The 13643-nt window shown below is 36.4% G+C and overlaps 1 protein-coding gene across 1 annotated transcript in view; it reads right to left on the reverse strand.

Annotated features, from left to right (window-relative positions):
• Positions 1–4483: 4483 nt before the first annotated feature.
• Positions 4484–13643, reverse strand: part of POLK (DNA polymerase kappa) — a 28890-nt gene continuing 19730 nt past the window's right edge. The window contains exons 7-12 of the mRNA XM_008052041.2: positions 13253–13285; positions 11895–11991; positions 9754–9925; positions 5723–6682; positions 4802–4844; positions 4484–4588 (exon numbers count right to left, since the gene is read on the reverse strand). Coding sequence (XP_008050232.1) covers positions 4504–4588; positions 4802–4844; positions 5723–6682; positions 9754–9925; positions 11895–11991; positions 13253–13285 — 1390 coding nt within the window. The 3' untranslated portion in view covers positions 4484–4503. The remainder of the gene's footprint in view (positions 4589–4801; positions 4845–5722; positions 6683–9753; positions 9926–11894; positions 11992–13252; positions 13286–13643) is intronic.

The following is a 13643-nucleotide window of genomic DNA, read 5'->3' on the forward strand; positions in this document are numbered from 1 at the left end:
ACCTGGCTTTGTGTTCACGTGAAAGTCTTGTGATTCGATTGGGATTGTCCTTCCTCATGCTTAAGCAAACACCTGGTGGGTGGGGGGTAAGCCCCTCATCCACCTGGCCTTGTGTTCACGTGAAAGTCTTGTGATTTAACATGTGAAAATTTGCGATAAGAGACTCATAGTCCCATTAAACAGCTTCTGCTCATTTCACTGAACAATTGTCCACTTTCTTTCTTTCTCTTTATATCTATCCCTCCATCTTTCTTTCAATATCTATCCCTACTACAGAATCGGCTTCTGCACTAGACAGAGTCCAGTCTCTCTCTTTCTCTTTATTTCTCCAGAATAATCGCCGACGCTGTCCCACCTTCCAGGGACCCTCTCAATGTCTCTGAAGGGGCTGGCCCCCCATAGCTTGTGCCTGGTTTCTCCTGGACCTTGCCCATGTGCTTTTTCTGCATCTTTTATTGTTTCAAACTGTGACTATGAATGTTACAGCTTTTTCTGAGTTCTGCAAGTCCTTCTAGCAAACTATCAGGCCTGAGGGTAGCCTCAGGGTGTCCTGACAGTTAGGCAGAGATCAAATTTATTTTTTCTCAACGGATAATCCATCATGCATGCACCACTTATTAGTCAGTACTTTTTATATTGAGTTGTTTAAAATGTCCATCCCTATGCCAATACCTCTATTAATATATATTATTAATTACTATGGCTTTATAATAAATCTTATTATCTAACAGAGCCCATTCCTTCTATTACTTTTGTCCTTTGTCCTTTTATAGAAATTTTAGGATCTACTTATCAATTTAAAAAAATCATGAGGGATTTTCTTTTTAATTTTATTGAATTTACAGAACAAAGTGGAGAAAATGGTCATCTTTAAGATTGGCTAAGATATCCAGCAAAATAATAGAAGGCACTCATGTTGTTCCTGAGGAATGCTTCTAAAATTGCACCATTAAGCAGGATTTATGTAGTTGGACAGGAATCTTTTAAAAAACTAATTCAACATGTGTCTATGAAGTATCTCCTATTGTCAGGCACTGTCCTAATTACTCAAGAGATAATTGTTGAATGAACAGACTAATTTGTCTTCCTTCTCCCCCACTGAAATTTCTGAAATCATGCTGGCAAAAGGCACCACTGACTACCTCAGTCTCTAGCACAGTGCGTACTTCATTCCTGGTAGGAACCTTTGCTTGCTAAGGCAGAATTTACACACAGAACCAGATTTCTGGGGTGATAGCAATGTGCCCTGCTAGAAAAAACGACATCTCCCCAGGTTCCCTTCAGTCTGGGAGAGTCATGTGATCCCGTGCTGGCCAATGAGATGTAAGTGGAGATGGTTATGTGGGCCTTCCAGGAAAGCTCCTTAAAAGTAGGACGACCAGCCGGCTCTGTGGCTCAGCCTGTCATCCTGCGCCTTGGGAGGCTGAGGTGAGTGGACTGCCTGAGCCCACAGGTTGGAGACCGATCTCTACAATCACTCAAAAAATCAGCCGGGCATGGCAGGGCGCGCCTGTAGTTCCAGCTACTCGGAGGGCTGAGGCGGAAGGATTGCGGGAGCCCAGCGGGTCGAGGCTGGGTGGCTGGGAGAGGCCACTGCACTCCAGTCTGGGCGACAGTGAGACTGCAATTCAAAAAAAAGAAAGAAACGAAAATTCGCGTGCATGCTTCCCAGGGTACATTCTCGGTCTGAGGGGGCAAGAGAAGATAAGGATGATCAGAACCTAGAAAAAGCCGAGACCGCAGCATGAAGATGGCTGCCTACCAGAAGTTATGCCCTTTGGTCCAGGGGCCCAGCCAGCTTGTGACCGTCTTGCAGCAAGGTCCGCAAGGAAGTAGCCAAGCTCGCCTTCGCTCCTCCCTCATGTCTCCTGCTGTGGCCCCCTCATTGCCCTGGGGTCTTGCTGAACACTGAGCGGGCACAGAGGCTCGGAGCGTGGGTCTGGGGAACGAACTGAAGATCACCACCACGGTGTATATCTGGGAGTAGAACTGCTGGGTTTTTGAGTGTGCCTATCTTTACATCTACTAAAGAAGGACAAACTGTTTTCTAAAATGATTGTTTTCAGTAAGAGTTCACATCATCACTAAAAGTTGCTGTTGAATAATTTAATTTTTGTGAATATGTGGGAATGTAAGGATACCTCTTTGTGGCTTTGTTTTCCATTTCCCAAATACTAATATGGCTGAGAATATTTTGATGTTTCTTGGGGATTTGGATTTCTTTCATGTGAAGGGCCATTTAAAATCTTTTGTTCAAATTCCTAGTGACTATCTTTTTCTTACTGATTTATAGGGGGGGAAAAAAAAATATATATATATATATCCCAGACACTAGAATTTTACCTACATGTGTTGCAAATATGTTCTCTCTGTTTCTTTATACTTCATCCTTCTAAGTAGGTAAGATTATGTGTGCTTATTACTATTCCTTGTAGTTTTCCTGTATTTTCTAAAAATGCTCTAAATCAAAATTATAATAATAAGAAAATGGTTTGGTTGGATATATTTGACAAAACAGTAAAGGACCTAAAGAAAATTCTGGGCAGAGAAAGCAAGAGTGAAAGCATTAGAAGGAAGACGAATGGAAAAATAAGAAAATAATCTTTATTATCTGACAGAACAATTAAAAGTTAAATTATTACTTTTAATTCTTATTTAAATTATTATTTTAAGATTATTAAATATTACAAAATAGTAACATTCAACTAAAGGAATAATCTAAATGAAAATAATTTAGTACTTACTCTAATGTTGAAAACAGTAAAAATAAACTTGAAGCAAGACAGAAAACAATTTGATATGATGCTATCTACTTTTCAATACATTAAACCAATGTTTTATTAAACTTAATTTTGTACAGAATTTACACAAGTAAATCATACAATCAAGAAGCATAACACTACAACTTTGTATTTGCCATAGTGTATAATGACATCAGCATGAGACTGACATGCTAACAAAGTATTAAGTCTAATTTTAAACAATCTAGTAATTAAAAGTCAAGTAACTGATTTGCCAAAGTTTGTGGGACCTTACTTATTCTATCCCTAAAATATTATAGTATATAAACTATATAGTTAGATAATGAGCTATAATGGAAAAGTATGGAATGAGAAAACAAAAATATATGAAGACAAAAATTCAGTACCTCAAAGTAGTAAAATGGCTTCCATCTTCATGGTCCAATTAAATAACTGTTTTATGCTAAGAACTCATTGATAGCACAAAAGTGTTTTAAGCAACTACTTAAGATAACTACTATTAAGCTGTTTTCTTTCACAGAAATTAATAAAAATCTTAATAGAAATGTAAGAGAAGTGAGATGTTTTAATATACAATCTATTGAATTGCACATTTTTCTTTCAAATATTATAATAAAGATAAAATGACTGTACAATTTATCTTTCTTTATAGTTTTGTGGAAAGTGCCAAGAAATAAAACACTGCTTTTAAAAGTCCTACATATATTTTTTAAATTACTTTGACTCTTAGAATAAATTTTCTTTTTTTTTTTTTGAGTTGGAGTCTCACTCCGTTGCCCAGATTGGATAGCAGTGGTACGCTCATGGCCACACCAGCATCGACCTGCTGGGCTCAGGCGATCCTTCTGCCTCAGCCTTCCAAGTAGATGGGACTACAGTTATGTACTACCATGCCTGGCTACTTTTTTGATTTATTGTAGAGATGAGGTCTTGCCAAGTTACCCAGGCTGTTCTTGAACCCGTGGGGGCTCAGGCAATTCCCTCACCTTGGCCTCCCAAAGTGCTGTGATTACAGGCTTGAGCCACCGCACCCAGCCAGTATAAATATTTTAAAAAGTGAACCAAGTGCTTATTAATAAGATAAAGGAATTTAAAATAAGAAAAACCAAATAAATAATGTTTTAAGAAAAATTCTTTTTAACACAGATAATACTGTGATATTATTTGCTAAAGGTGAGAAAATCATTCTTTCTAGTTATGCTAATATTGTTCATAGAACTTATGATAAATTTTAATTATGATGTTCATGAGGTATCTAAAGATATTAGGATTAAATATAGCAGACCAATGCCAACAAAGTGGTTAAGTCCTGAAAAATTCTTATGCTAAAATAGGTTTGTGTTGACCTCTGAGAGCTCTTATAAATATGTTTTCATAATTACTATAAAAATAATAAAGAAATCACCTTCTGATCCCATTCCTAATTTCTCTTTTTAATTATCTCTAATAAAATCTATTTCCAACTGATATATGGTGGAAGTAAAATCGTCATGATTATATGAAAGATATACAGAAGTAAATTAGTATATCTTCCAAATTCGTAGAAAAGCAAATGTCATTTGGGGAAGGGTTATTGCACTTGCCTTAACTAAATAAATCTGTTATACCTAACCATGAATTGTACCCCACATCTTTAAAATTAAAAATTAAAACAAAAATCTGTACATTTAAAATGAAAAAGAATTAATTGATTATAAAATGACAAGCTTGAATTAAAAATCAATGATAAAATATTCAATATTCACTTAAAAAATATATCAAGGGTGTGTTTGGGGTTGTTTTGTTTTATTTTCTTTGATGTTGAGTACTTTTTCTTCAGTCCTGTCCTAAAATAAAAAAGAACACACACTTAAAATGCAGGAAGAGGTTTTAGAAAATAATTAATTTTTAAATATTGATTATTTGGTAATTTATAAAACAACTGATTTTTATATTGAATACTTAATGATTTACAAAAGCAAAAGTTAACATTTCCTGAAAATTAGATCTCAAAATAGGAGTTTTATAGCCAGTTTCATTAAGGATCAAATTAGACATACCTTTTTGTTCTTGTTCTAGTCTTCTGTACTCTGTTCGAGCTACCTTTAGAGGTAAGAAAAGGAAATAAATTCCATAATGAGTAATGTGAAATAACTGAAAAGCTGTGTAAAAAGTTAAAACCAACTGATTAAAAATAGTGAAAACTTCTTTGGTACTACACAGTAGTACCAAAAACTAACTTTATATCATAATGTCTTTGTAACTTACTATTTTTACTAGTATTACACTTAATTTTATTTTAAAAATCTGGATAGAGTTAGCACTAGCAAAAAACAAGTTTAAAAGGCTGTGCAATTATAGTTAATTTACCACTATGCCTTGACAGATGTTCTCTGAAGGAATTTCTTTTTCGATTAGATCACTCAGCTCCTTAAACTTTTTAGTTCATTCTGTGCTAAATCAAGCCCAAACCATAGTTTTCCCAAAATTCACAGTCTATTGGCTTGAGTTATTTATAACCTATGGTAAGGTAACTAATAATTTCCTAAATGGCAGCATACACAAACTATCCCTTTAATAGTATGTGTTTCAGATTTAACAATTATTTTACGTATTTCTATTTTATTATTTTATTTTGAGGTGGGATTTCACTCTGTTGCCCAGACTGGAGGGCAGTGGTACGATCATGGCTCACTGTAGCCTCAACTTCCTGGGCTCAAGTGATCCTCCTGCCTCAGCCTCCCAAGGAGCTGGCACTACAGGTATGTGCCACCATGCAGCTCCACTTTTTACATTATTTTAGAGATGAGGCCTTGCTATGTTGCCCAGGCTGCTCTTGAACTCTTAGGCTAAAGTAATTCTCCTGCCTTGGCCTCCCAAAGTGCTGGAATTACAGGAATGAACTACCACACCTGGTCTTATCAATTTTAATAAGACATATTCCTAGAAAATTCAGTTGTTTAAAATGACTACAAACTTACCAGCACTTCCGGAGCTTTCTTTGGGTTGATTAACTGGATTAACTTTATCTTTTCTCAGTTCTTGGATAACATCTTTATTTAAGCAAATATCCACGTGTACATTGAACTGGGTTAGATTTAAAGTCTTTTGTTCTAGGTTACAAACAGGACAAACTAGGGCTTGGCCTGTTACCACTTCACATAAATAAGGCTGGCAGGATTCTTGTCTACTTAATAAACCAACATCTTCATTTTCCAATGAAACAGTACAAGAAGAATTCTGATGACAGTGTTCAATATTACAAGATGTACTTGGGAGACTAGAATGTCCCTTGCTGTGCTTATTACTTAAAGCAGCTACACTCTCAGCTTCAGATGAGTTATCTCTAGCATCTACCAAATCTGCACAATCTACTGAAGTGATTTCTATATTTTTCAGATGGGCTTCATAATCTTGCTTCTCACCAAGTGAAAAAGAATGGTGTATATTTTCTTTCTTGTTAACTTCGGTAGCAGAAGCATGTGAACACGACAACATTTTAGAGTTTTCACTGATTAAAGGCACATCAAGACAGGCGTCTACATGTTCATTAAAGGCCTCCAGACTGACGTGTCCTTGCTCCCTAAAGCAAACAGGACAGGTAAATATCTGGCAGTTATCTGAATTCTCTGATATTTCTAAATTTTCACTCATCTTCTTCTTTAAAACTTGGAATGGTTGTGATGGCCATAAACTTTGTTTATTCACAGTTGCACATTTAATTGTGTCTTGGTGGCTCCATTTCCTTTCTGATCGTTTTTTATCAAAAAAACTCTTCTTATGAGATATTTCAAGAGGATTTGCAAACTGACCTTTGTCAGTTTTCTCTAGTATACACCCAGTAGCTGACGGGGCTTGATTTCCAGCCTGTAAAAAGCCAATAATGCTCCTCTGTTGATGTTTCTTGTCTTCTTCACTGGGAAAACTAGATACCCGAACACCTAAATTAAACCAACCACAATTAATCAATTTCATATTCAACAAAGCCAATTCACTCACAATGTAGAAAAACATTTTGCACGGTATTATTGGGACAAAAGGCTGGTTAGAGAGAAGCAATAAGTAACATTGGATATATTTTCTAAATTAAAGAATGCTTTCTCAAAGTATTATGAGTGGAAATTTACTTTCCTTTATAAAAGGAAAAGGGTATCATTAAGTATTAACACGTATTTGGAGTTGATATGATTAACAGGACCTTTTCAATTAATATATGACATAATATTATCTAATTCTAAGTAACTAGTTGGCATCAACTATACAGATTTTTTGGCTCCTTTTTTGGACTTTGGACTTAATATTTTTAGAGTTTTTTTTATTTCTAAAAAATTGTGTTTATCCTTTTTTAATATTTTATTTTAAAGATGTGGGGTACAATTCAGGATTAGGTATACAAGTGGACATCGTGCAGATAAACTTTGGGCCCCCCTTTGGTCCCCACTTTGCCTGGTTTGAGATCAGATACCCTTATTGATGTTGTGTCCCTACCACCACTTGGATAGAATCCCACTGTCAATCCCTTTCTTACAGAATAGAGATGTTTTAGGTTAACAGTAAAATTGAGCAGAAGTTACAGAGTTCCATATACTCCCTTCCCCTCACACCCAATCTCCTCCTCTATCAACATCCTGCACTAAAGTGGTATATTTGTTTCAACTGATGAACCTACACTGACACAACACTGCTGCCCAAAAGTCCACAGTTTATATTACTGTTCACCTTTGGTGTACATTCGATGGGCTTGGATAAATTTATAATCACATTATATACCATTATAGACTCATACAGAAGAGTGCCATCACCCTAAAATTCCTCTGTTTTGCCTATTCATCCCTCCCTCCTAACCCCTGATAATCACTGATATTTTTACTGTCTCCATATTTTATGTTTTCCAGAATGCCATATAGTTGGAATCATACAGCATGAAGTCTTTTCAGATTAGCTTCTTCCACCTAACAATATGCAGTCAAGTTTCCTCCTTGTCTTTTCGTAGTTTGCTAACTTCTTTCTTTCTTTCTTTTTTTGAGTTGGAGTCTCACTCTGTCGCCCAGACTGGAGTGCAGCAGCCGCTCCCGGCCACGGCAGCCTCCACGTGCTGGGCTCCAGCGATCCTTCCGCCTCAGCCTTCCGAGTAGCTGGAACTACAGGCGCGGTAATTTTTTTGATTTATTGTAGAAATGAGGTCTCGCCACGTTGCCCAGGCGGGTCTCGAACCCACGGGCTCAGGCAATTCACTCACCTCGGCCTCCCAAGCGGGATTACAGGCTGAGCCACCGAGCCCGGCCTCATTGGCTCTTTTAATTAACAATTTACTCAATCAATTCCAGTGTGTGCTGGATCTTTCATATATGAAAATATGGCTACTGAACACTCTTACTAGTAAAGTGAGCATTTGAAGTGCCAATCCATATATGAGGGAGACCCTAAAAAAAACGGAATCTAAGCCAGGCTCGGTGGCTCAGCCTGTAATCCCGTGCCTTGGGAGGCTGAGGTGAGTGGATTGCCTGAGCCCGCAGGTTCGAGACCCGCCTGGGCAACTTGGCTCGACCTCATCTCTACAATAAATCAAAAATCAGCCGGGCATGGTGGCGCACGCCTGTAGTTCCAGCTACTCAGAAGGCTGAGGTGGAAGGATTGCCGGAGCCCAGCGGGTCGAGGCTGCGGTGGCCGGGAGCGGCCGCTGCACTCCAGTCTGGGCGACCGAGTGAGACTCCAACTCAAAAAAAAAACACCAAAAACGGAATCTATTCATAAATAATTGTGTATTTATCCTTACAAACGTAAACTTCAATCACCTTCAAAGTACTCTCTGTTTGCTGCAATACACCTATCACGACACTTCCATTGCTCCAGTTATTGAACTCATCAATTTTGATGCCTTTTAGTGCTTCTGCAGTTTTTTGTTTCACCTCTTCCACATTGGCAAAATATTTCCCTTTGAGGACGTTTTTTATTGGGGAAACAACAAAAAAAAAGTTGCTAGAGGCAAGATTGGGTGAATAGGGAGGTTAGGACACAGGGGTCATGAAGTTTTGGGTCAAAAACTGAACATTCAATGTGGTGTGAGCTGGTGAGCTTGCAAATTACCTATCATGAAATGGGCAAATGTTGAATCTCCAAAAAAAATTCACTGAAGCCGAATACAGTCTATACAACCTCTCCCAACAACGCTAGTTGGTACATTGATGCCAGTGGGTTCCTAACAATTAACTTAGTGGGGGAAGCCTGTACTACAAGAGGTCCACCATTCAAGAAAAATTCCATTTTTTTTGGGTCCCCCGTGTACATACTCTTATCTAGTTCCCTTTGGAAATACGTCTTATTTGCTAGTTTTTACCATGCAGTGGCTGGACATGTGGTTTCATAGTGTCACAATCCCATTCCTGTAAAGTTCTGAAAATTGTAAGCAACAACTGACAGCTGATGACTGAATTAATGCGAGATTATTTAAAGTCTTTATGGGGTGTATATTTTTGTTTTGCTACAGAAATATTAATGTGTTTAATCATGGGGTGTTGTCTCAGATCCCCAAAGGAGTATACCTAATACACTCACTCTGTATGCACTGAATAAGTTTTCTAAAAATCTGAACATTTTTGAATTTTGAAACTATCTAGCTTCAAGAATTTCATTAAGTAGTAAGGAAAAGAACAACTTTAATGAAACTAATGATCACGACTTCACACATATCAGATTCTAAGAATTAAGATAAATGACAGCAGCATAGCGGGAACTTACTAAACAGATTTAATAAGTAAAATGAAGGTGAGAATCATGGGTGCTCATTGGCTAATAATGAGGTCACATACCAATAAACCCATCCAATTTATTATTGGGACATGACATCGTAAGTTGAGATTGTACTGAAATCATCTTGCTTTTATACCATCACAAAAGTCAAAAAAATTTAAGTTGAACTACCATTAAGTTAGGGACCATTTCTAGTTACAAAGTTGATCATTTGGGAAAAATCTAGCAAATTTAATGAAAAACAAGAAAATAAAGGTCATACCCATAAGTCTTAATCTCAAAGGATGTGGAAATTCAGCATCAATTTCTGTTCTTAGCAGTTCCTTAGCAATAGTAAATATTTCTTCTGCAGTAGAAACAACAGATGAAACTGTAGATGCACGCGTTTTTACTTCAAAATTCACATTCTTCAGCTTAATGGTAACAGTTCTACCCTATAACATATAGAACATATTATTTATATATGACTTTCTAACTTCTAGAAAAAAGTCATTTACATGTGAGAAAAATTCAGAAAGGTCACTTATGTATATATACTTGGTGATAAAAACTGTCATAATAATTAAAATCCCATTTTTTGCCAATAATTATTATTCACCCCTCAAATGAATTTTCTTAAAAGACTTTTCTTCTCTCTTTTTTAATTTTAAAGATGTGGGGTACAATTCAGGATTAGGTGCACAAGTGGTAAAAGACTTTTATATAAAGGGCAAAGTTAACCGATCATTTTTATTTTACTGAACCTCTTTTAGTGGTTAATTCAGTACCAAAAAAGGAAGGGAAGAAAAAATTATTTCTAAAGGTGTCTCATTGAAAGGGACTTATAGATAGCTCACACTTATTGTGAGCCTAACTACGTGCCAGATACTGTGCTAAACAATGTACATGTAAGAACTCCCTTAACAGTTAGTGTTTTATGGGTTCAGAGTTTCAGCTGTGGGTAATGAAAAAGTTCTAGGGATGGATGGTGGTGATGGTTGCAGAACAATGTAAATGTACTTAATACCACTGAATCATACTTAAAATGGTAAATTTTATGATATGTGCATTTTAGCATCTCCCAGAGGTAGATTCCTGCCCTCCCTCACTTGAGGGTGGGTTGGACTTACTGACTCACTTCCAAAGGGGAAATCAGAGACTCCACAGTGGAGAAGCCTAGCAAACACTACTGACCCCAGTGATGATGGTTAACATCATCCATAAAGTCATGGATGTTCCTCCTGGAACAGAGAGAGGACATTAATGAAAAAAACAAGTAAAATCTAAATAAAGTTTAGTTAACAGCAATGTGCTATTGTCAGTCTCTTACTTTTGACAAATGTACTATGATAAGATGTCAATGATGAGGGAAACTGGGTGATACTGCAACTCTATTATTTTTGCAACTTTTCTGGAAATCTAAAATGATTATAAATTAAAAGCTTATTTAAAATATTTTTTAAAAAGAACTTTATATGTTATACCTTATACTCAAGGTATGATAGAGAAGGATTATGAGAAAAATATTCATTAGGTATGCCATTATTCTTCATAGTAATTTTTTAAATAACTTTTTGGTTGACACGTATTTTGGGGTACACGTAATAATTTAATACATTCATATAATTTGTAAAGATCAAATCAGTGTACTTGGGATATCCATCACCTTAAATATTTGTCTTTTCTTTATGCTAGAACATTCAAATTATTCTTTTCCAGATATTTTGATGTATATAACAGATTATTATACGCTATAGCACCCCACTGATCTATAGAACACTAGGTCTCATTTCGTCTATCAAATTGTATATTTGTACCCATGTAGTCCTTTTTAAATACTTTTTAAGTTATGCTTTATAATAACTCATACCTCTGGTTTGAGAGTGTTGGGAAAATACAAAATATGAACAGTTGTGAGTGAAGATTATAAAACAAAGTTCAAAGCCCTTCAGGCTTTTGTGCTCAGTGTGTTAAGTAACCTTGGATCAGAGCCTTGAAACCAAATGCCTATTCTAGGTCTCTGTCTATGCAAGAAAAGCATTAAAGGATGATTAGAAAGACAATTATAAGATGCAAATACAGTTTTAGGGAAATCCTTTCCTTTGCCTTATTCTCTGATGCCAGTGTAACTCTGGCTCTGAACGTGTTCAAATGTACTGCTCAGGTACAGGAGCGAAGTTCTCTCGGATTCTATTGGAATCATTCCAGCCTCCTAAATGGCTCCTTCGTAGAATGACTTCACCAACCTATGATATGAGGTCAGAATTCAATTTGTATCTGACTGTTGGGGATAGGAACACCCTATGCTGATATTTACTCATTTGTATTCATCATTAAGAAATGTGTAATCCAGCTCTTACCTTGAGGTAACATTTTATTATTAAAGCATTTTAAAACTAGGAATACCATATTAAAATAAAGCACCTTAAGTCCTTCTTTCTGTAGATCTTGAGCGAGCTCACTGCAAAGTTCTTGGCACAAGCTGTACTGTTCTTCTGCTTTACTTATCTCATTGAATGTCCTAGAAAGGCAAGAATGATATTGGAGTACAAAGTTAACTATAATTCAGGAAAATTTGGGAATGATATAGTATGTTTACGTGACCAAGCACTAAAATATATTTTCCACCATACAAAATAAAGTTTTCAGATGAACTAAGCTATAATTAAGTAGAAATATCTAAGATCTATATAAATAATGGAAAACCATTTGGATAAGTAAGCTGATTCAAAGGAGCAATTTGTGCTCTTGTTGTCTCTACGATATTACAAAAAGATGATGATTAAAGTCACCAACAGATATGGTAATGCCCCCACAACTTAAAACACATTAGGTTATATGCACATATAGATTCTGTCACAGAGATTATCTTAAGAAAGTACAAATCATTCCAATTGTTTCACGTGTACTTTCTGAATGGGAAATATCTTTAATCAGATTTAAGGGGTTGGAGCATGGTACCTAGGTAGGTTGTCTAACAGACAGCTGAAAATGGAGGGCTGGTAAGAGTACATGCAAATATTTTTAATTCATCTGCAAAAGAGTATTGAAAGAAGTTGCAGGTGATATTAACATAACAGAGGAAGACACTAAGAACAGATCAGAATGATGAGTATAAAACCCTGAGTAAATGACTATTCAGTGAAGAGTACCCCTCCGAACATCATCCCCGTGACTCAGTTCTCTTCCCTAGTGACAGCCAATGTTGCCAGCTGCTTATTCTTGTGAATTCCTCCAGAAACAGTCCACATACATACATATAAGCCAGAAATTAAGATATTAAATTCTAAAATGCTTGGTTTTCACTGGATAAAAACTAACATTAAAAAAAATGCTGGCTGGGCTCAGTGGCTCAGCCTGTAATCCCAGCACTTTGGGAGGCCGAGGTGAGTGGATTGCCTGAGCCCGCGGGTTCGAGACCCACCTGGGCAACTTGGCGAGACCTCATCTCTACGATAAATCAAAAACTAGGCGGGCATGGTAGCACGCGCCTATAGTTCCAGTTACTCGGAAGGCTGAGGTGGAAGGATCGCTGGAGCCCAGCAGGTCAAGGCTGCGGTGGCCGGAAGTGGCCACTGCACTCCAGTCTGGGCGACAGAGTGAGACTCTGACTCAAAAAAAAAGGCATTGTAGTGTACTGGAATATTTACTTTAGGTGTGAGAACTGCTGAAAACTGTTACTGTGATTTGCAAATAGATTTTTCATTTCATTGATATTTCACTAAAACTTAATTGAAAATAACATGAATTATGAACAATTAACAAAAATAACAAAAACTTACCTCTCAACACTCATACTTTTCCTTTCTCCATCCCTTGAAATAAAAAAAAGTCTTTATTTTCTTTCTCAAAGAAGATTGAATTTCTTTTCATTAACCAAGAAGATTTAATAAATCAATTACCCTTTAGAGATCTCATATTTTTTATTAAAATTTACACATCATGAAAAAGTGAGTTTTTTAAAATCTGAAAATTAGACTATTACCAGAGAACAAAGATAGGTAAGATACTATTATAATTATATGTGTTGTAAATCAAGTCTGTATCTATTGAAGAGAACAAATTTGAAAATAGGTAGGTATTTTATTGCTTCTATTAAAAGCCTGAATATAAAGACCTACAACTTACAAAAACTAATAAGAGACGGTAGCATAATAGTCTGAGGTTACAGGA

Source organism: Carlito syrichta, unplaced genomic scaffold, assembly GCF_000164805.1.
Source record: "Carlito syrichta isolate Samal-C Ts95f unplaced genomic scaffold, Tarsius_syrichta-2.0.1 Scaffold254407, whole genome shotgun sequence".
Lineage (NCBI taxonomy): Eukaryota > Metazoa > Chordata > Mammalia > Primates > Tarsiidae > Carlito > Carlito syrichta.